This window comes from Aquarana catesbeiana, linkage group LG13 (genome assembly GCF_042186555.1).
Source record: "Aquarana catesbeiana isolate 2022-GZ linkage group LG13, ASM4218655v1, whole genome shotgun sequence".
In the NCBI taxonomy this organism is placed as follows: Eukaryota; Metazoa; Chordata; class Amphibia; order Anura; family Ranidae; genus Aquarana; species Aquarana catesbeiana.
Window position 1 is genome coordinate 84,819,015 of NC_133336.1, and position 21,927 is coordinate 84,840,941.

The 21,927-nt window shown below is 44.6% G+C and overlaps 1 protein-coding gene across 1 annotated transcript in view; it reads left to right on the forward strand.

Annotated features, from left to right (window-relative positions):
- COX16 (cytochrome c oxidase assembly factor COX16) overlaps window positions 1-21,624 on the forward strand; it is a 207,567-nt gene extending 185,943 nt beyond the window's left edge. The window contains exon 4 of the mRNA XM_073610608.1: window positions 21,002-21,624. Coding sequence (XP_073466709.1) covers window positions 21,002-21,115 — 114 coding nt within the window. The 3' untranslated portion in view covers window positions 21,116-21,624. The remainder of the gene's footprint in view (window positions 1-21,001) is intronic.
- The last annotated feature ends 303 nt before the right edge of the window (window positions 21,625-21,927 follow it).

The window sequence follows — 21,927 nt, forward strand, 5'->3', positions numbered from 1 at the left end:
TCATTTCGATCCCCTGGAACCCTGGGGTCCAGAATGTGCTTCTCTTCCTACAGAATGGCTTGGATCTAGGTTTAGGTCTAAACACTCTTAAGGTCCAGGTCTCGGCTCTCTCAGCCCTGACAGATACACGATGGGCTTTGAACCCTCTGGTCGAACGCTTTTTGAAGGCAGTCCTGAGATTGCGACCTCCCAGGAAAGCATTATACCCCAAATGGGACTTGACGATTGTGCTGGATGTCCTATCAAATCCTCCCTTTGCTCCCACAGAAGATTGCACCATAGAGGACATTTCCTTAAAAGCAGTATTCTTGATTGCCATCACCTCGGCTCGCAGAGTATCGGAAATCCAAGCTCTAGGATCACGGGAACCTTACATCACCTTCTTCCCGGACAGGGTGGTTTTGCAACCCATCCATCAATTCATTCCTAAGGTACCTTCTCTCTATCATCTTAATCAGGAATGAGTTCTCCCAGCATTTGGAGAAGATCCAGAGTCTTCAAGATTACATGAGCTAGATGTAGCCAGATCCCTGAGACACTATTTAAACTCAACACAACAGTTTCGCAAAGATCAGAGACTGTTTGTCATCCCAAAAGGCGCCAGAAAGGGAATGGCAGCATCCAAGATGACCTTGGCAAGCTGGATTGTAAAATGAATCCAAAGGGCCTATTGGGCTAGTGGTCTGGCAGTTCCAGATGCGGTCAGCGCGCATTCCACTCGGAGAATGGCCTCTTCTTGGGCAGCATTGGCGCGGGTCTCCCCTGAGACAATTTGCCGAGCAGCTAGTTGGTCGTCATTCAACACTTTCATGTCTCACTATAGTGTAGACCCAGCGGTTCTTACTTCCCGGGAATTTGGGGAAAGAACCTTACAGATGTCAAGGCTGTAGTTTTTCATTAAATTTCTTATTGCAGTACCCTCCCTGTAAGCGAGTTATTTACCATTGGTATGCTGCCATGGAGGCACCAGGAAAACGGAAAATTGAATACTTACCTTTCCGTAATTTTCTTTTCCTGGTGCCTACCCATGGCAGCATACACCCTCCCTTCAATAATCCTTAGTTTTCTGAGATCTAGTTACAAGAATGACGGTGGGGAGGAACAACTCTTTTATTTATAGAGTTAAAGTGGTCCTGTGGGTTGGTCGGGGGCGGAGCAACCAACCATTGGTATGCTGCCATGGGTAGGCACCAGGAAAGTAAAATTACGGAAAGGTAAGTATTCAATTTTCTGTTTTCAATTAGTTGTGCAATTTCTTGTGTGCTCATCCCACTAGAGAATGAAGATCTGTAGTTCGTTCTCCAAGATGTTTGGAACAACCTACCTGCCAAATTCCTTCAAAAACTGTGGGCAAGTGTACATTGAAGAATTGATGCTTTTTTAAAGGCAAAAGGGTGGTCACACCAAATCTTGATTTGATTTGGATTTCTCTTCTGTTCGTTTACTTTCCATTTTGTTTATTGATATAAAAATAATCTATTTACGCTTCTAATTCTTAAAGCATTCTTAGGCCCCTTTCACACTGGGGCGGTGGGGGCGTTGGTGGTAAAACGGCGCTGCTTTTAGCGCCGCTTTACCTTCGTTTTTGCAACGGTATTCGGCGGCCGAAAAAGGGTTAAAACCGCTCGCATAGCGCCGCTACATCCGCGGTATTGCCGCGGTATAGCCGCGCTGCCCCATTGATTTCAATGGGCAGGAGCGGTTTACAAGCGGTGAATACACCGCTCCTTCACCGCTCCAAAGATGCTGTTTGCAGGAGTTTTTTTTCTCTCCTGCCAGCGCACCGCTTCAGTGTGAAAGCCCTCGGGCTTTCACACTGGAGAAACAGCAGCAGCAGTTTTAGGTCGGTTTGCAGGCGCTATTTTTAGCGCAATAACGCCTGTAAACCGCCCCAGTGTGAAAGGGGCCTTAGTTTACAGCATTTCTTCCCACCTGTCCAAAATAGTTGCACAGTACTGTATAAGCTTGGCTGCAGGGTGGATTTGATTTAAATCGCTAGTAAAATGGTTTAATTTATATCAACTCAATTTAAATCATAATTTTTAAAGAGCAACTGTCATCTCTGTCCTGCATCGGATCCTCCTCTGACCCGCTGTTGACTCACCGACAGTCTTATTCACTTTAATAGGACGGCTGTTGATGCGGCGTTGACATAACAAGGTGAGGGATGTGGCGGCAGCAGTTGAGTGGATGGCCGCTAACAGGCGCTACCATGATGGATCTGAAATGACAGGTGCTCTTTAAATGTAAGCACTTATTCTTGCTGATAGTTAGAATCTTTAATATTTGCAAACAAAATGAAGGTTTTCTATTTAGAATAATAAGCTGTCAGATTAGTGAAACAACAATACCAGAACCAATTCAATCATACAGTTTGTAGTGTACATAGATTTGCAAAATAAAGGAATTTTCCTGAACTTTGTTTTATCTCATGGTCCCTGTGAAATTGTGTGAATGCATCAGTGCAGTGCATGTTATCTCTGCTTGCAGTGCTTGGATTCATTGAATGAGTTTACCAAAAATGTAAATATTGCAGAATATATAGCCTCTTGCTACATAACTTTTCACGCTGAATAAACTAAATTATTAATGTATCTTAAATAGAAAACTATCTTTAGATAGATTTTTACTCCAAAAGCATTTTATTTATTTTTATTTTTTAAATCATTGATTTTTATCCACCCTGCTTGGCTGTCAACCATGACACATTTTCACTACAGCCCTTTGGGCACAGCCAAAGTGAGGATGATAGCACTGCCCTGAATTCAGAAGCAGAGGGGGTTATTTACTAAAGGAAAATCCACTTTGCACTGCAAGTGCACTTGGAAGTGCAGTAGCTGTAGATCCGAGGGGGTCATGCAAGGAAAATAAAAAAAACAGCATTTTAGCTTGCACATGATTGGATAATAAAATCAGCAGAGCTTCCCCTCATATAGTTGTCACCCGATAACACTGATTGAAAGACTCTGTACTTGGCTGGCAGGCCCAACAGGTAAGTCTTATAACCTGATAGAGGCTCAATGGGGAAAAAAAGAGCATAGTACTTTATATTTTTTGCTGCACAACATATTCATTTTTAGGTATTGTGTATAGTTGTACTATAATTTATATATTATAGTGTGGTAGGGCCGTTGTTAGTAAAGCATGTGGTGTATGCAGTAGCATTTTAAACCTTACTGTTTTAACACAACTCCCTTATTTTGAAATCTTCGTTTTTAATATTGCATATACATTTAATTAACTAATTTTGCTGAACCTTTTTTGGAGTTGAATTTTATATAAAGTATTACTTTATATATCCTGAAGTGTAAATAAACCAGAACACATGAAACTGATAGAAGGATTTGTCAAGCAAGGTGCCAACACAATAAAGTACCTTACTTGCATTAATGGAAATGTCTCTTAATCACCAGAAGTTCTGCAATGGTTTCAGTTGCATTTACGCCTGTAATCCCAGGCAATCAGCTGTGACAGTTTTTCAAACATCTGCACTAGATTTAACATTATATTTGCAATCTCTTTGTTGACTTAAAGAGAAACTATAACCTTTGGAAATATTTCACATTTCTTTTTACAGCATGCCAACATATATAGTTTTCTAATGTAGTGTCTTAACTTAAAGGATGAATTCTAGACTACACATAAACAATAGGTATGCTCCTCTCAGGGCTTTTTTACTATTTTAGGCCTCACTCACACAGGTGCTGAGGCTCGTACATGATGAATCGGCTATTTGTTTATGCTGCTGGATCCACCTGGTGCTGCATGCAGACAGCCCATATAAGTCTTAGCAGAATCAGCAGCTATAGCCACTTGTCCTAATTTAAATATCATGCAGGGGAGTAATCCAAAATGCTCACTATCTCTCAATGATGCCTAAGACTCAAAAATACCTTCTGAAGAAGAAGTTGCTGAACGCTGCCCATTAGGCCATTGTTTTTGTTTGCATAGAACTGCAACCACAGAGACATCCTCTACAATTTGACACATGCACCCTGTAGCCCCATGGGCCTATTTCCAATTCTTTATTGGACCATAGGAAGAATGAGATCACAACACTAATAACAGTCCATAATAAAAAAAAATTTCCAGAAAGAAAGCCAATACATGGAAAATACATTTGGAAAATCAAACACTCCTCCCCACCCCCCATTCCTTCATCAGTGCTTCTAAAGTGAATCAATGAGTTGCTGTCATGGACTGACATTGATAGCCTCTGGGGGTCATTTGGGAAGTTACTTCCTCCAGAGGTTCTTTGGGATACCCCTGTTGATAGAGGGCAGCCCCTAAACCCTCAACGTTACAAACTACAGGTCAGTATAGTACAGCTGGGATCAGCACTCCTACACCATACATAATAAACTTTATTGGGAGATGGGAACCAGTTATATGTCATGTAGTAGAGGACATGTCCGCTCGTGTGTACGCTGCATAACAGTCATGCTTTAAGAAACAACTTTTATTGACACTTGATTTGGAAACTATAACCGCTACAGGTAAAGAGCTGATCCTTCCTTTTGCCTGGTGTCACCAGAGTGATTTCGCACCATCTCCTGCCTGACAAGGTAGTGCCCATCATAGTTCTAAATAACTGCTTTTTCTGCTCTTTCATTTTACAATTCCTATGGCCACAAATAAACCAAAACAACACTTTACTTAGAATAATGGCACTATCTGGGGTATCACACAGACAACTGCCAAATTACCATTTTCGGGGGGTGTCAAAAAAATAATTTACTATTGCCACCTCATCAGCTGATACAGCAGCTTTCACAGAAATAGGGAATACACTTTAGTCTGATATTTATATGTCTTACTGCAGGCTGAGGTGCTGATGGGGAGTCAAATCACTCCTGCACATTTAGATGGCTTCCTTTGTCAGTGAGGACCCTAAAAAAATGAATCATGGCAATATTTTATATTGGTGCAGTACTACTTCTAAGCAGAGTTAGGAGGGCCTATATCAATCAGATTGAGATCTACTGGAAAATGTAAATAATTTATCACTACTGTTCTGCACTATCATTGGCTGCACTTTGATTTATAAAACATCCCTCCTTATTTAGTTCCCTACAATCAGACTAAAAAGTAAAGTCAGCCATAGATGGATTGAAATTCGGCTGGTTCAGCAGGAACTGTCTGAATTTCAATCCATCTATGGGCAGGCTGGTAGTACTGAAGTTCATCAATCAACTTCAGAACAACCAGCCTATAGGGTTTTTCCTGTGTGATTACTGCTGCTGGCTATATCCGGCAGCAGTAATCCTAATCTGATGGCGCTGAAACCTCCTGCTGTCAGAAAACAATAGTGCAGCTATAACACATATTCCGTGTTGATGGTGGAATCCTTCTCACTGCGTTATTGTTTTCTGAAAGCGAGAGGTTTCTCCGCTGTCAGAATACAATCATTACTGCTGCCAGATATAGCCAGCAGCAGTAATGAACTGAAGTTGATTGACTTCAGTACAACCAGCCTGCCCAATGATGGATCGAAATTTGGCCAGTTCCTGCTGAACCAGCCAAATTTCATTCCATCTATGGCCGACTTTTCCCTTTAGTCTGATGGTAAAGAAAAGCAAATTGCTTAATGTATGGCCAGCCTAAGACCAACAGTGAGAAAAGTGCCCTTAACCTTGTGGAAAAGAATGAGTCATTTGCATAGACATTTCTAAATGGTGCAGCATGTTCCTTCACATAAAAGCCCACTTGCACTTTAGATATAATTTTATTTGAAAAAGCTTTTTCTCCCTTTTATTTTAATCCATTAGATATGTTTGAAACTTAAAAGCGGCACCGTGTTCTGATCTTTTCATTTATATTTTATTAATGATCCCAATTCATCTTGATATTTTTCTATAACCTGATTTTTTTTTGTGCAGCTTCTTTGAGATATCAAAAAGCAGGCGGTGGTCCTGGACTTTATCTGGGACTCCTTTTGTTGCCAATAAATGAGAGGTCTGACCAGGTCCTGTAGGAAAAGAAAAGAAACAAGTTACTTTGGCAATAAAGTTAGACATGAGGGTGACCATATTTTTATTATGTTCCTATGAATATATGCTTGAGGTTGTGAACTCATGTAAAACGCCATTAAGTATAACACAGATATTCAAAGATGAAGGTTATATCCTGTCCTCTGTTCCTCTTCTCTGGTATGCCAGCAGAGAGGACAAGCTGGAAGCATTTTAAATATAATTGTATAGACAGGTCTTGGGCAGCTGTTTGTGACGAATAAAGCTATTACATAAAAAATGCAGTAGTCTCTGATGAATAAACCCAATGCTTTTGAGTGGGTAATGGCTTAATCCCATGTGATACTCTGTCTACTTAACCTGTTCCATCCTACTTTCCACACCATAAGTAAAAGCACATCTAAACCCAAATTAAAAATGTGATTATGTTACAGCTTACCAGTCCTTGGATGTGGTGGCTGCATTGTTTTCCTTTTTTAAACTGTTTTTTCTTTACTTTGACCCAAGGGTCTCCAAACTTTCTAAACAAAGGGCCAGTTTATTGTCCTTCACACTTTAGGGGGGGTGGCCTGTGGCCAGCGGGAGAGGAAATTTTCCTGGCATCAGTGGGAGTAAACATTGCCACATTTGGTATTTAGGGAAGGAATTGTGCCCCATTACTGGTATAATTGGGAGGAATAGTGGCCCATTATTGGGGTAGGTGGCAGAAATGGTGCCCCATTGTTGGTGTCAGTTGGCACAATAGTGTTTTGTATCAGTTGGAGTAATAGTGCCCAAAGGCCGGATAAAGGAAAGCAAAGGGCCGCAGTTTGGAGACCACTGCTTTAACCTGTTGGTTCTACCAGTAGCATATTTCCTATCTTAACGTTACAATGCTTACTCACCCTACTGTATCAGGACAAGCCTTTAGAAATCTCACCACCTCCTCTTCTTCATAACAGAGATGGGTGTGGCTCCTTTCAAACAAATATGGAAAAACACATTCAATGGCATGATTACCAGACTTCTAAAATCAATTCTGCCCATTTTCAAGGGTAGTAAGCAAGGGGTTGCTAAATAAAGGGAACAGAGATCTGGGTAATGCCATGGGGAACATGTACCAATGCAAACATTAAAAAATTTAGTTCAAAGGAGAGAGGGTGAGCCGGTTCACACTATGTCCGCACATGAATGAGTCACATGGCATGCAAAACACACTCCATTTGCGATCTGCAGCAGGTTTTGATACAAAGTTAACTGCACCCCAAAAGTTTGTTTGCCAGCACCTGCTCATACTAGATTGCACAGTACTTTTGTACATGCATTTTAAAAAGTAGTGCATTCACCACTTTTCATGCAGTGCAATTTTAGCCTATTCAAAGATAAAGAGGAAGTAAACGTTGATGGGTTTTACTTCCTTTTTTGTTCCCTGCAAAGTAAAAGCATAATGTGCTAATATGCATTGCATACTAGCACATTATGTGACAATTACCTGTAAAACAAAACCCACACTGTCCCCGCTGGAGGCCGCATCCATGTTCACCACTCTTCCTTCCGGGGCCGCAGACTACGGCTCTGTGACTGGCTGGAGTCATGTGACCTCACTCGCGCGTGGGAGCCGACAGTCACGGCACTCGCTAGTGCCGACATCATCGGTACAGTACAAAGTAAATATCTCCTACACGGTGTGCGTTAAGGAGATATTTACAGTACCTATATGTACACCTTATTATAGGCTTACCTATAGGTACAACTTGAAAATGGAGGTTTACAACTTCTTTAACGGGCTGAAATTGCACCACACAGAACTGCATGTGAAACACACAAGAACTGTGTGCACGTTCCTGTGCGATTTATGTGCGGGCATGGTGTGAACTGGCCTGATGGATAAAATGGGAAAATCACCATTCCATTATAATACATGCTTGGGATATGGCTTAAAGCTGTATGCAATGTTATGGAACAGACAGTGTCTGCAACACTGTATTCTGGCAATACATATTTTGCATGTGTAAATACATTTTTTGCTGGTATAATATTGCTTGGCATAAATATAGCAGCAGCACTTCAACCTGATTTAATTTCAACTTGAAAAAGGACTTTTTGGGCAATTTTGGCTGCAACACCTGATTTTGTATCTAGCCGTAATAGGCCCGAACTGCTCCATTCACACTAGTGCGATGTCAGATGCAACTTGAGTTGCACAGAATTGCATGACAATGGAAATCATATTGTTTTCAATAGTAGCCATTCACATCAATGCAAACCAGCAAGGCACAATTTTGGAAAAGATGCCCGTACTACTTTGATACGATTCCAGCATGATTTTGGCTCCATATAATAGGCAAACCACATCCAAGTCGCACTACATAATTGCACTTAAAACCAGATCAAAGTCAGATTGCAGCAGAGTAAACCTAGCCTGAATAAAAAAAAAAAAAATTAAACTAAAGCCCTCAACTTCATATCTATTGGCCAGTGGCAAAACAGAGTCTATAAAAACACCTCAGAACCACAGCGCCATAAAGAGTCAAGGTAGTCTTTATCCTAAAACAAAAACTAGATTGAACTGTGACTCTTATGCCACGTACATACGATCGGACATTCCGACAACAAAATTCTGGATTTATTTCCGTCGGATGTTGGCTCAAACTTGTCTTGCATACACACGGTCGCATAAATGTTGTCGGAAACGTCAAGAACGCGCTGACGTACAAGACATACGTCGAGCCGAGAAAAATGAAGTTCAATAGCCAGTGCGGCTCTTCTGCTTGACTCCAAGCATGCGTGGAATTTTGTGCGTCGGAATTGTATACACACGATCGGAATTTATGACAACGGATTTTGTTGTCGGAAAATTTGAGAACCAGCTCTCAAATTTTTGTTGTTGGAAATTCAAACAACAAATGTCCGATGGAGCCTACACATGATCGGAATTTCCGACAACAAGCTCACATCGAACATTTGTTGTCGGAAATTCCGACCGTGTGTACGCAGCATTAGACTTCTGAGACAAAAGCCAGAAATATTGTACAGACTCTAAATTCACTGTTGACTTTTTTGTTTTTTACTAGCTGGCAATTTTACAGGCAGAGGCTGGGTAGTTTTCATCATGGAAAAAAAAGCCTCTGCAAAGGTGGCCAAGAGTTTCTTTCGCAGCAGCCCTTCCAAGTGGCACTATATTTGTTCCCTGTGGGGTGGTATTGAGAGATCTGTGATTTTTTTTTTTTTTGACTAGTAGATTTACCACTCTTGATAGAAGCTGTGCATCACTACAGTGCTCTCAGCAGCAGATGTATTTAAAATGGCCAAGACTGCTGAGTTATAGTATGTGGAACAGCAGGATGGATATCTGTGGACGGTACCCATGGGTCAATGCCATCTGGTGGAATGAGAAGACTGCTCCTTCCAATCCTCTACAAACTCCCCCTACCCCTGGACAAAATCCTAACTCACTGCTGTTTTGCCTCCCCTTCAATTACTCTGCAATATCTGGCACCTAGGTACGTTCTGCCACCTTACAAGTCCCCACTCTTCTCTTTGCTCCCGCTCACTGGGCAGTAAGCTGCTGCTGCAGGAACATCCATGTCACTTGCTGCTTCCTGCCAATGGTCCCTTCCCTCTATTTTCCTGATGCTCTCTTCCTCAACATTCAATAGCAAGAATTCTTGAACATCCCCCTGCATCAAACGTCCCATGCTGTGCTAAAATATTTCATCCAACTCTTTTCCAGCTTGTGGGGCATTGGCAGGATTAGCTACGAAAGAGAAACGAGAGGGCACGTTTGCAGCTGCTGGGGAAAATGCACTGTTCTGTAGAGCAGCAGTAAATGATCTGCACAAAGGAAAAGTTTCACACTGGATTACTGCACAGATCTGGAAAAAATATACAAAGAGCACAGATTTAAGTAAGAATACACTAAGGCCCAATTCGCACTTGAGTGATTTTCTGCTTGAAGCTTGTAGCTCTAGAACGCTTAACAAGCCGAATCATATTCATTTCATTCAACCCTGTTCAAATATGAGCGTTCTATCACCTAAATCAAAATGCCTGAAGTTCAAAAGACTACATGAGCTTCTTATTGGCAGATTACAAGCGTTTTTGGCCTCATAGAGTTCAATAGAAATGCCTGACTTTTCTTGAGCGTTTTTACGAGCGTTTTCTGCTCAAATAGCAGCTTTCTATCCCTAATTTCCTCTCCCTCTCCTCCCTCTAGTGCTTTCTATTAGCTAAACAAAAAGGCCAGACGCGTTAAAGCGATTGTAATAAGCTTCTAAAATGCTTTAAAAAAGCTTAAAAAAACACTTGAAAAACACAAATAAATTGATACGCTCAGGTGTGAATGGAGCCTTACCTCTTGTCATTAGACAATATTTGCTTATCCCAGATTTCAAATTGAATGTAACCTTTAAATAATTCACACTGTTTCAAATATTTTTACTGAAAATATTGTATTTATCCTGATTACACTGACCCTATGTGTGCATTTATTATTATTTTTTTCTATGGAGCCTGCAGAGTATTGCACCCACAATCAGCAGATCATAGGTGCAATGTCTGGCTCCTGCAGACTGTCAGGATAGCTATCTGCCCGTACCTCTGATACAGGCAAGCAGTTACCTGAGAGCAGGAAGATCGATGAACTGCAAGAGCACTTGCCAGCTTCCTCCCAGTTCATTGAGAACTACAAGCTGTCAGCCATAATGGCTGACCATATTGGTAGTCTATTCATTCACAGAAATCTGAGAATTAATGAAGCGGCCATGTGGGTTCAGCTCTGCATGGCCGCTCTGTTTTCAAATTGTGACTGCAGGTGCAGGGAGAGGATCCCCTACCTACTGTCACAATGGGGGTTTAGGGGGCTGTGAGAACTGGAGCACAGTAACATGTTACACCCTATATACAGGTGAAACATGTTCCAAAAGGTGCACTTATCCTTTAAGATGTCACAAAGAGAAAAGTGAAAAAACATCTGTGGCAATTTATTTTCAGAGAAAAGAAATAGACACATAATAGGCACATAGAGAATGACAGCCCAGTCTGACATATTTTTCCTTGTCAAAAGAGGTTTATTGAGTATACAATGTTATAAAGATACATAAAGTAAGTTTACAAGGATCTATAAAGTAAGCTCATTGTTTTACAGTAGGGTTTATATAGGTAAATATCATGAAATTTCAAATATTAAACATTGGGTTCACGTAAACCTAAATTAAAGATATATATCATTTCCTTAGTTACTTTTGTAGGTATTTAACTGACATATTTTTCTAGCATCTACCTTATTGTAGAGTTTACAGTATCTTCATGAACATAATCTTAAAGCACAGACATAGGTTTATAACTTGGCAAAAAAAACCACAGAAATACAGACGTGAGTTAACCACTTCAGCCCCGGAAGAATTTACCCCCTTCTTGACCAGAGCGTTTTTTGCGATTCGGCACTGCGATGCTTTAACTGACAATTGCGCGGTCGTGCAACATTGTACCCAAACAAAATTGACAACCTTTTTTCCCACAAATAGAGCTTTCTTTTGGTGGTATTTGATCGCCTCTGCGGTTTATATTTTTTGCGCTATAAACAAAAACCATTTTGAAAAAAACACAATATTTTGTACTTTTTACTATAATAACTCTCCCCATTTTTTTTTTTCAAAAAAGTGAATTTTTTCTCAGTTTAGGACTATATGTATTCTTCTACATATTTTTGCTAAAAAATCGCAATAAGCGTATATTGATTGGTTTGCGCAAAAGTTATAGCGTCTACAAAATAGGGGATAGATTTATAGCATTTTTAAATTTTATTCATTTTTTTTTACTAGTAATGGCGGCTATCTGCGATTTTTATTGTGACTGCAACATTATGGCGGACACATCGGACAATTTTGACACATTTTTGGAACCATTGGCATTATTACAGCGATCAGTGCGATTTAAAAATGCATTGATTACTGTAAAAATGTCACTGGCAGTGAAGGGGTTAACACTAGGGGGCGGTGAAGGGGTTAACTGTGTTCCCTGAGAGGTGATTCTAACTGAAGGGGGAGGGAACTAACTAGAGGAAGTGATGGACCGTGGTTCCTAGCTAATAGGAACACACGATCTGTCACTCCTGTCAGAACAGAACAGGGAAGTGTGTGTTTACACACACTCATCCCTGTTCTGTGTCTCCTGCTCGCGATCGCTCGTGGCCGGTGGTCATCGCGACCGTCGGCCACGAGCATCGGCACCCCCGCTGTGCAGTGGGCGCGTGCCTGCTATCCAGACCCCGCGAGCCAATGTATAGCTGCATGGTTTTGTGCAGGGGAGCCAACCTGCTGCAGTGTAACTGCGGCAGCTGGTCCGGAAGCGGTTAAAAAGTGTCTAGTTACCAGACAGAACTGATTAGTATCTATGAACGGTATATGTTTAACTTGTGACTTTAGCCTGTCACTCCAAAGGAGATAAGCATTTCTTTTGAGGGATTGAATGTTTTAAGTTATTTCAAGCCTATTTTGCATAAATATAATTCTGTTATCAAGTCTGATTAATATTCAACATGGCTTTTAAGTTGCTGGGTGAAGGGTGGTGTTCAGTTCATGTCTGTTCCAAGTAAATCTTGCCATATAGTGCAGCTAGGTCCATTAAGTTATATACAGATATACCCCACTTTTAAGTACACAATGGGACCAGAGTATGTATGTAAAACAAAAATGTACTTAAAGTGAAGCAGTAGCTTTTTTCACTTCTCATTGCATGTACTGCATTGCAGTAGCCATTTACAGACGTAACTGATTACCTAGGCAAGCTGGCGGACCCCAAAATTGGGTATGTTGTAGTCCTGGGTCCCCTTTCGGTGCTCCCCAAGGTCCTTGTCCCCAGGAAGGATGGGGTGGTCCTTGTCCCCAGGGGAGGTGGGGTGGTCTCACTCACCGTGACCATGGTGCAGAGCTTCAGGTTGATGTAGTGGTTTGGTCTAGCAATTGTGTCCACCTGGCTGTTGTACTTCGTGAGAAAGCATAGAGTGCTGCGGCCGGCTGCGCTCCCAGCACTGGTTTATTGTTGCTTCAGCTCCTTTCAGCAGCAGCACAGAGCGGATGATCAGCATGGGAGACCGCATCTCCCCTCCATGGCTCTCTGAGGGAGATCTATTGGAAGGAGCAGGGCTGAGAGACAAACTGTGGTGTCCTCTGTCGTTCCGTGAAGTCAGCTCTCATAGGCTGCACCAGTGTACTTGAAGTTTGTCCAGCAGAAGTATGCACCAGAGGGCTCTGCGCAAAGGAGGTAATGGGGGTGACTAGAGTGGAGGACACTGGACTGAGCGGCAATTTATGGGGCAGGACAGTGGGGTCAGCCGAGGATGTTGGTGGAGAATGTGAGACTGAATAGCAGCTGCCTGCCCTGAGCGGTGCCTGGCAGTGCACCCTGATTGTTAGGACATGTGGGCCTGGTGTCACCCGTGTGTGGGCCTGCACCACCATAGTGACTCCACTCGCCGTACTTGTGAGACACTTTATGTACACTCGCGGGTATGTCCGTACTTGCGAGTGTACGTAAAGTGAGGTTACGTAAAGCGGGATATGCCTGTACTTTTTCAATGGGGCTTCTACCTTTTTATTTTTCAATTATCCTCCCAGATGCATGTTATAAATACCATTTCAAAAATGGGGGTACACTTTTCCTCAGAAACAATGCTGTCAGGTTGATGAATCCTATGAGTGTCCATACTTAAACATGTATTCTCTGGATTTCTTGTTTTAATTGATCTATTCACCCAAAAATGTGCTAGTTCCTGCCAGGTTCCCCGTGTCTCTCCTTAATTTTGTTCAAATTACTCTCTCCAGAATCCTGACGGTCAGTGATAAATTTACAAAGCTGTAGTCAACTTAAATATGTATCACAAGCCAAAACTTGCTGTTCTGCTGACAACTGATTCACCCAACAGGAGGGGAGGGTAACTCCCCACCAGCAAACCCAGAAATTAAAGTTTTTGTTTTAGTAGTAGGGGAAGGCTAGGACCCCTTTCTAATTTTTACTGCTGTCACCGTTGCAGAATCTTGTCTGGTGAAACTATTAGGAGAGGAAATTTCAGTAATTCTCTCTAGTACGTACCACCTCTTTCAGCCAAGATACCATCAAGGTCTAGTCTGTTTTGTAAAGTTACCTGTCAACTTGGGCTTGGAGTTGAGAATGTTCACACAAAAAAATGGAGTCACTTCAGTAATCAAATTGTGTTCAGACAAAATAAAAATAAGTTTTCACTTTCGTTCATTGACAGACACAGCGCTCCATTATTCAGAACCATAGGGCTATACTTCCCACTAGAGGAGTAAGACACTAGGCAGAAAAAAAGACTTGGTTATGCCTATGGGCAGTCCTAGGTGGTATACACTCCCCTCTCTGCTTTAGGCCTTCAGTTTTTTTTCTGCCTAGTCAGGAGTAAGAACCTAGTTCCCTGCTGGGATCTCTAGTCCTGGGAATTTTTTTTGTTTCTTATTTTATTGTTTCCTGGATTTTTCTCCGGTGAGATCTACAATCAACTGACGGGCTGGACACTAAGATCCAGTGGTCTCCCCAGTCTGGCCAGCTGGCTCTGCAAGTTAAACATCTTGCAAGGTCGTAAATGACCGGGCTTCGGCCTGAGTCGCAGCGTATCTCATGGCCGACAGCCCCCCCACTTCGGTGGCGAGGGGATCTGTCTGGGAGCGTTGCCCGCACACTTCACTGGATCGGTAAGTACAGGGCCCCTCCTCTCCTTCCCTGGACGTGGTGTGGGGCGCATGTACTCCCTGGGGTGGTCGGTCCCTCCGGGGGTTCTCCTCCACCCACCTCCCTCCCTTTCTTCCCAGGTGAGGCCCAGGCTTCTGGCCTAGGTGCCTTTTGGACACACTGTCCCCCCCTCCCACTCTTGGGGTTGCTACTGGTGGGGGTATCCCTTGGGCCCACCTGCTGCAGTGGTTGGGCCTAGGAGGCGGGTGACTGGACGTCCACGATCAGGGGACAGCCTGCGGATGTCCCTCCCGTAATTTAGGCCACGACTTTGTGGCCTACCAACCGGGCACTGGGTGGGCGGCCCCAGGGCGGATGGCAGAGGCCGCCGCTTTCTGTTTTTGGGTGTCCGCCCTCCTTTCAGTGGCTCGGATTGGTCCAGTCTCCCCATGGGCCACGCACTCGTGGCATTCGACTGAAAATTTGAGCCGCGGCTTTGCGGCCTACCGACCAGCTGCTGGGTGGGCAGGCACCGGAAGCCACCGCTGCCGTTTTCTGGGTGTCTGCCCTCCGTCCAGCGGTCCGGTCCCCCCACGGGCAGCGCACTCACGGCAGGCGGCTGAAAATTTAGGCCGTGGCTTTTGTGGCCTTCTAGGCCTCATGCCAGAGGAGCGGCACTGTGGGTGCTCTGAGGGTGATCTCCTTTTGGGGGCCCGGCTTGGGTGCTCCTGCCGCTCCCTGTGAGGGGCCTCGACCTGGGCCCTCTGTGAGGAGCCTCAGTTGTGCCTTGTGTGGGCGGCAGCCCCTGTGCAGGGCCTCAGTCAGCGTCCCCTGTGAGGGGACCTCGGTCTGTGTCCCCTGTGAGGGGCCTTCGTCTGTGCCCCCTGTGCGGGGCATCCGGCGCCCCCTGAGCGGGGCCTCAGTCGACATCCCCTGTGTGGGCCTCGGGCAGTGGGGGTCTCGGTTGGTGGCCCCCCTCCTGAGTTTTTTGTGGTGGTGCTTAGGCATATAGACTAGTAAATGGCACCCCCGCCCTCCCCTACCTCCTCTGTCTCGAACAATCCTATATCTGGTTCTGCCCCCACGGACGTGTCTCACCTTGCGGGTTTGGTGGCCATGCTCCCTGACCTGTCAGGGAGTGAGGATGATTCCTCCACAACTGCAGTGGTGCATGAAAAGGCGCTGGTTGTTGCACCTATTACATCTGTGTGGGAACTTTTCAAGATGGGAGATGCAGCCTGGCTGCGGTGGAGAGCCAGTTCCCATTTGGCATCCATCAGCTGTCTTGCGCGGCGAAAGCTTTCCCTTCTCCCCCTTATTTTGCCAAATTTGCCCATGTAGACTGGGAGTGTCCAAAGTGCTCTTTGTGCTTTAGAAAACGCTTGCTGTGAGATACCCCTTTGAGAAATCCCTCCTTCAGAAGTGGACTGTTCCACCAGTGGTGGACCCCCTAGTCTTTAGGCTGCTCAAGGCAACCGTGATTCCAATAGAGAAATCTCTGGCTTCTAAAGATCCAGTTGACATACCTGGAAGGGGAGCAGAATCCCTATGCCTTTGTTGCATTGGCGGATCTGTTGGTCTAGGCCCTGCAATTTGTCTGCTATGCCTCTTGGCCACGGTTCCCCTGGGTGCTGAACTTTCTGTTTCCGCGTGGTGCTTAGACATGTAATGTGGGGGGCTACCCTGGATGACGCATCTTGATTTTGTCTGGTTAAAAGATAGTTTTATGGCCTTGTTCCCCAAAAAGTTTTTTTGCTTTCAATGTGCGTCTGTCGCTGGACCGGTTGCTGTTCTTCTCTTGGGGCTGTGCAAGCCCTGTTGCTTCAGAGCGTGATTGTCCCGGTTCCTGTGTCGGAAACAGTTTCAGGGGTTTTATTCAAACCTGTTCACAGTCCAAAAGATGGAGGGCATGGTATGTCCGATTCTGGACCTCAAGGCCCTGACCTGCCATGTGTGGGTACAGAAGTTCAGGATGGAGTCCGTCCGCACGGCGCTGACACCCCTTCATCATGGCGACTTTCTGGCTTCTATCGACATCACGAATGCTTACTTACACATTCCACTATGTGTCCGATTCCAGCACTTCCTCCGTTTTGCTGTGGGTGCTGAGCATTATCAGCGCGTGGTGTTGCCCTTTGGTCTTGCCGCCACTCCTCGGGTGTTCACAAGGTGTTGGCCCCGGATCTGGCATGGTTACGTCAGTGGGGGTTTGCGGTCCTGGGCTGCCTGGACGATCTTCTGCAAGTCCTCGACTACCCCTAGGGGCAATGTAGCTCCTAAACAGACCTTGACAGATTTCAGGTGGCTTCTATACTATCTGAAGTCTGCTTTGGCCCCTTCCAGAGCATTGGATTATCTGAGCCTGACCTGGGCTTAAGCTCTGGCCAGAGTGTTTCTTCCTCTGGACAAACTCCAGAAGTTGCATACTGCGTTTTTTCATTTACTATTGTCCGGCAGGTGGCCCTCCCTGCGGATCTGCATGTGGGTGTTGGGTCTGATGGTATCTACCTTTTTGAGGCGATTACATTTGCACAGTTCCATACAAGCTCCCTTCAGGGAGATCTTGGCGTAATGGGACAAGTGCCCAAGCTCTCTGGAAAATCGGATTTGACTGAGCCAGAAAACCAGCGGTTCCCTGGTCGGTGGCTTCGCTCTCCGGTTCTTCGGCAGGGTAAATCCTTTCTCCCCTTGTATTAAACAGGGTGACCACCAATGCCAGTCTGTCCGGGTGGGGAGATGTCCTGGGACTGAGCTTTGCTCAGGGTCGTTGGACGCTGGTGGAATCCGGACTACCGAGCAGTATACTGGAACTTCGAGCAATCAGACTATGTCTGAATCATGGACAGATCGACTTCGGGGGCTCCCGGTACAGATCCAGTCGGACAGTGCAACGGCAGTGGCTTATGCCAATCACCAGGACGAGAAAAATAGGGTGTTGGCAGCCTGGCAGTTGCCAGTATCCTCCGGTGGGCAGAACGTCTTGTTCCGGCCCTCTCCGACGTATGCATTCCAGGAGTGGAATATTGACAGTCGAATGCCACAGTCGGCTAGGGTTGGACCGCTCTTCACCAGGCCGCGTTTCATCAGATGTTTCTCCGATGGGGCACTCCTGAGGTAGATCTGTTTGCATCCTGGTTCAACAGGACGGTACCAATTTTTTTTTGGCAAGGTCACAAGATCCTCTGGTGGCCAGTAACATTTGCTCTCTACGCCTTTCCTCCTCTCCAGCTTCTGCTGTGGCTTTTGTGCAGGATCACGGCCGCTGGGATTCCAGTAATTTTCTTGGCTCTGGATGAGTCCCGTCCGTCTGGGTATGCGGACCGGGTGAACCTGGTCGCCGACGTTCCTTGGTGACTGCCTCTCAGGCAGGATCTACTGTTCCAAGTGCCGTTCTTCCATCCTGCATTAGAGTCGCTGGTTTTATTGGCTTGGCTGTGATGGGCTAGGTGCTGCCATTCAGACGCTGCTGATGGCTAGGGAGTCTACCTCTAGGAGGCTCTACCTCCGGATGTGGAAAGTGCATATATCCTAGTGTGAGTCACCGAGCATTCATCCTAGTTCTTTCTCGGTGGCTCCAATTCCGACCTCCCTTCATGGGCGGTTGAGCAGGAATGGGCCTTGAGTACCATCAAGGGCCAGGTGTCCGTCTGGGTGGTCTTCTTCCGTGTCCCCTAGTCTCGCACTCCCTGGTGCGCACCTTTTATTCAAGGGGTTCGACGTCTGTTTCCACTGGTGTGGTCTCTTATACCGCAGTGGGATCTGAACTTGGTGATTTCGGTTCTCCAGAAGCCTCTCTCAAAATATTCTGGAGATTACACTGCTTACTCTGTCTCGGAAGGTGTCCTCTTGGTGGCTATCACCTCTGCTCGCAGGGTGTCAGAAAGGGTGGCGTTATCTTGTCGTACAACGTACCCAGGGTTACACAAGGTTAAGGTGGTTCTTTGCCCTTTTCCATCGTTCCTTCCTCGGATTTCCATTTCAATAAGGACATTTTGTTGCTTTCCTTGTGTCCGTGGTCAACACATCCTAAGGAATTTGCCTTATCTGCCCTGGATGTGGTTTGGGGGATTTGGGTGTATTTGGCAGCCAGAGTCTTTTTGGAGGTCAGACTCGCTGTGATCACGGACGGGCCAAGAAAGGGGCTGTCTGCTTCTTCTGCGACCATTTCTGGATGGATCAGACAGATGATGACTCTGGCCTATTCTGTCGGGGTTCTGGTTCCACCTTTCCCTATTACGGCGCATTATTCTTGGGCACTTAGTACTTCTTGGGCCTTCTGTCATCAGGCGTCCATTGTGCAAATTTGCATGGTGGCCACTGGTCGTCGGTGTACACTTTCACAACGTTCTACAATGTTGATGTGTTGGCATCTGCGGATGCCTCTTTTGGCCGCAAAGTTTTGCAAGCTGCTGTTTATTCCCTCTTGAAGGGGTGTTGTTCAGGTTGGGCTCCAGCTTGTTCTGTGTTGAGCTCCTGTTACCTGGTTGACTCTTGTGTTAGCCAGGGATTTTTCGTTGTCCCACCCCTCATGTTTGGCACTGCTTTGGGACGTCCCTATGGTTCTGAATAATTGAGCGCTGTATCTGTCAATGAACAAAAGAGAAAATGGGATTTTTGACTTACCGTAAAATCAATTTCTTTGAGTTCATTGACAGACACAGCACCTACCCCTTTAAGGAGTTTTAATACTTTTGACACTGCTTGTTACTAAACTGAAGGCCTATAGCAGAGAGGGGGTGTATACCACCTAGGACTGCCCATAGGCGTAGCCAAGTCTTTTTTTCTGCCTAGTGTCCTACTCCTGTAGGGGGCAGTATAACCCTATGGTTCTGAATAATGGAGCACTGTGTCTGTCAATGAACTGTGTCTGTCATTTTCACATGATTGGAAAATTTAAGGTAACATTTATTTTTAGTGTGAACAGCAAAACGCCATCAATTCTTCTAGGTACACTTGCACGCAGTTTTTGAATGGAAGTCGTCAGGTAGGTTGTTCCAAACATCTTGGTGAAATCACCACAGATCCTCTGTGCATGTAGGCTGCCTCAAACCCTTCTGTCTCTTCATCCCAGACAGACTCAATGATCTTGAGATCAGAGCCCTGTGGGGGCAAAACCATCACTTCCAGGACTCCTTGTTCTTCCTTACGCTGAAGATTGTACTTAAGGAGGAGTTCCAGCCTGGGGAAAAAAAAAATCAAAGTCAGCAGCTACAAATATTGGGAACCAATATTACCTGTCCAGGGAGCCTGCAATGTTGGCACCGCAAGCTGATCTGTCCATCGGCTCTGGGTGCAGGTCTTCACCAAGGTAAACAGAAAGTGAAGCCTTGCGGCTTCACAGCCTGTTTCCTACTGCGCATGCACAAATTGCATTGCACTTTCTGAACGGTTCCACTGTTTTCTGGGACCTGTGTGTTTCCCAGTAGGCAGCGGGGGGGGGGGGGGGGGAGTTGCGTAGATCACTGCACGATTGTGACGATCTTACCCGGATGTGGAAGCGGGTACCTGGTTTTGACCGGTATCTGCTACCCTCTGAAAGGTGCCAAATGCAGCAGTGGAGAGGTGGAGGAAGCAACCAAGCGGAGCTTCCCCTTTTGGGTGGAACTTCGTTTTAATGACATTGGCTAAATGCTTGGGATCGTTGTATTGCTGCAGAATAAATTTGGGGCCAATCACACACCTCCCTGATGATATATCATGATGGATAAGTATCTTTCTGTATTTCTCAAAATTGAGGACACTACCGTTCCTAATCAAATCTCCAACTCCATTTACAGTAATGCAGCCCCAAACTTGCAAGGAACCTCCACCATGCTTCACCGTTGCCTGCAGAAGCTCATTATTGTATCTCTCTCCAGCCCTTCACGAGCAAACTGCCTCCTGCTACAGCCAAATATTTCACATTTTGACTCCTCAGTCCAGAGCACCTGCAGCCATTTTTTTGCACCCCAGTTCCTATGTTTTTGTGCATATGACTCAACTATGCACTAAAAGGTAGGAACAGGGGTGCAGAAAAATGGCAAGAGGTGCGTACAGCAGAGAGTACTTTGTTTTATTTCAGCAGCTTTGTTAAATTTGCTTCCTTGTGCCTGCAGCTACAGAGGCCAGTGAGGGCAGCTACAAAAGCAAATAAGGACTTGTTTTAAAGGCATTTTACTGCTTGTAAAATAAAACATGCAAATACTTTAACGTGCATAGTCCGGGTACAGGTTTTCTTTGAGGTTCTGTAATGCTCATGTTGAATTTGTTTTGTTCCGTGAAGACTGCTTTTATCGTTGCATTTAGAGATCCCATTCCCAATGCTGAATGTATCAATGCTTCTCATTCATAGATTATTCTAAGCTTATTTGTTTCCCTATTTTCAGAAAATAAAAGACAACAGATTTGAGGAATGGGACAACATACGAGGACCTCGTCCATGGGAAGACTCTAAATCTTACCAAGACCAACAGAAGATAAAAACCAGCATGAAGACATAAATAACAAGTTAGAAAGCATTGAAAACCTTTACATAGGTGCCTTCAGAGGACAGAACAAGCGGATAATGTTCCATTTCATTGCTTTGTCTTTACAATTTCACAGTCCTTGTGCAGGAGAGCCTTATAGTGTCCGCAGGCTTCCTATAAAGGGCATGCTTCAACACTCCTGGACATTTGATTCTGTCTTTCCACCGGGTGGACCTTGATGAATTGGCGGGCCTAGCTCTGATTTTTTGATTGTTTTCTGACACAAGATTCTCGTTAATATTAAATCATTGTTTTATGCTATCCTTCTTGTCAAGTACTTTTTAGATTTCTGTAACGGATTGCTGCAAACAGAATATTAAATCTTTCACATAGGACCAGTCATGGAAATTGATTTCTGTGCAGAAGTGAAGTCACTGCAGAAAAAGAAATAGTTAGGGAAATGGTGAAAGCTGCTTTCTACATTCAGATAAAATGTGTTTAATGTGTACAGTGCATTGGAAATTAAAAGATATTTTGCAACATTGCCTTTTTATAAGTCTTGTGCTTGCAGCAGGAACCATAAAATATTATTTATGTATATTAAGCTATAAGGAAGAATTATCACTCATAATCAGCCATTTCAGTGCCTTCATACTATTGCATTTGATGCATTAACAGTGTGCTGCATTTAATCCTGTTTGTATGTTGATGCAAATGGTACAAATAGCAATATTTCTAAATGCACCATAGCTTTTTGGATAAAAAACTGATGTGAATGTAACCTTAAGCTGGACATAGGAACATCCCTCAAGTGGAAAATTAAAGGAGATGGGAGAAAGATTGTT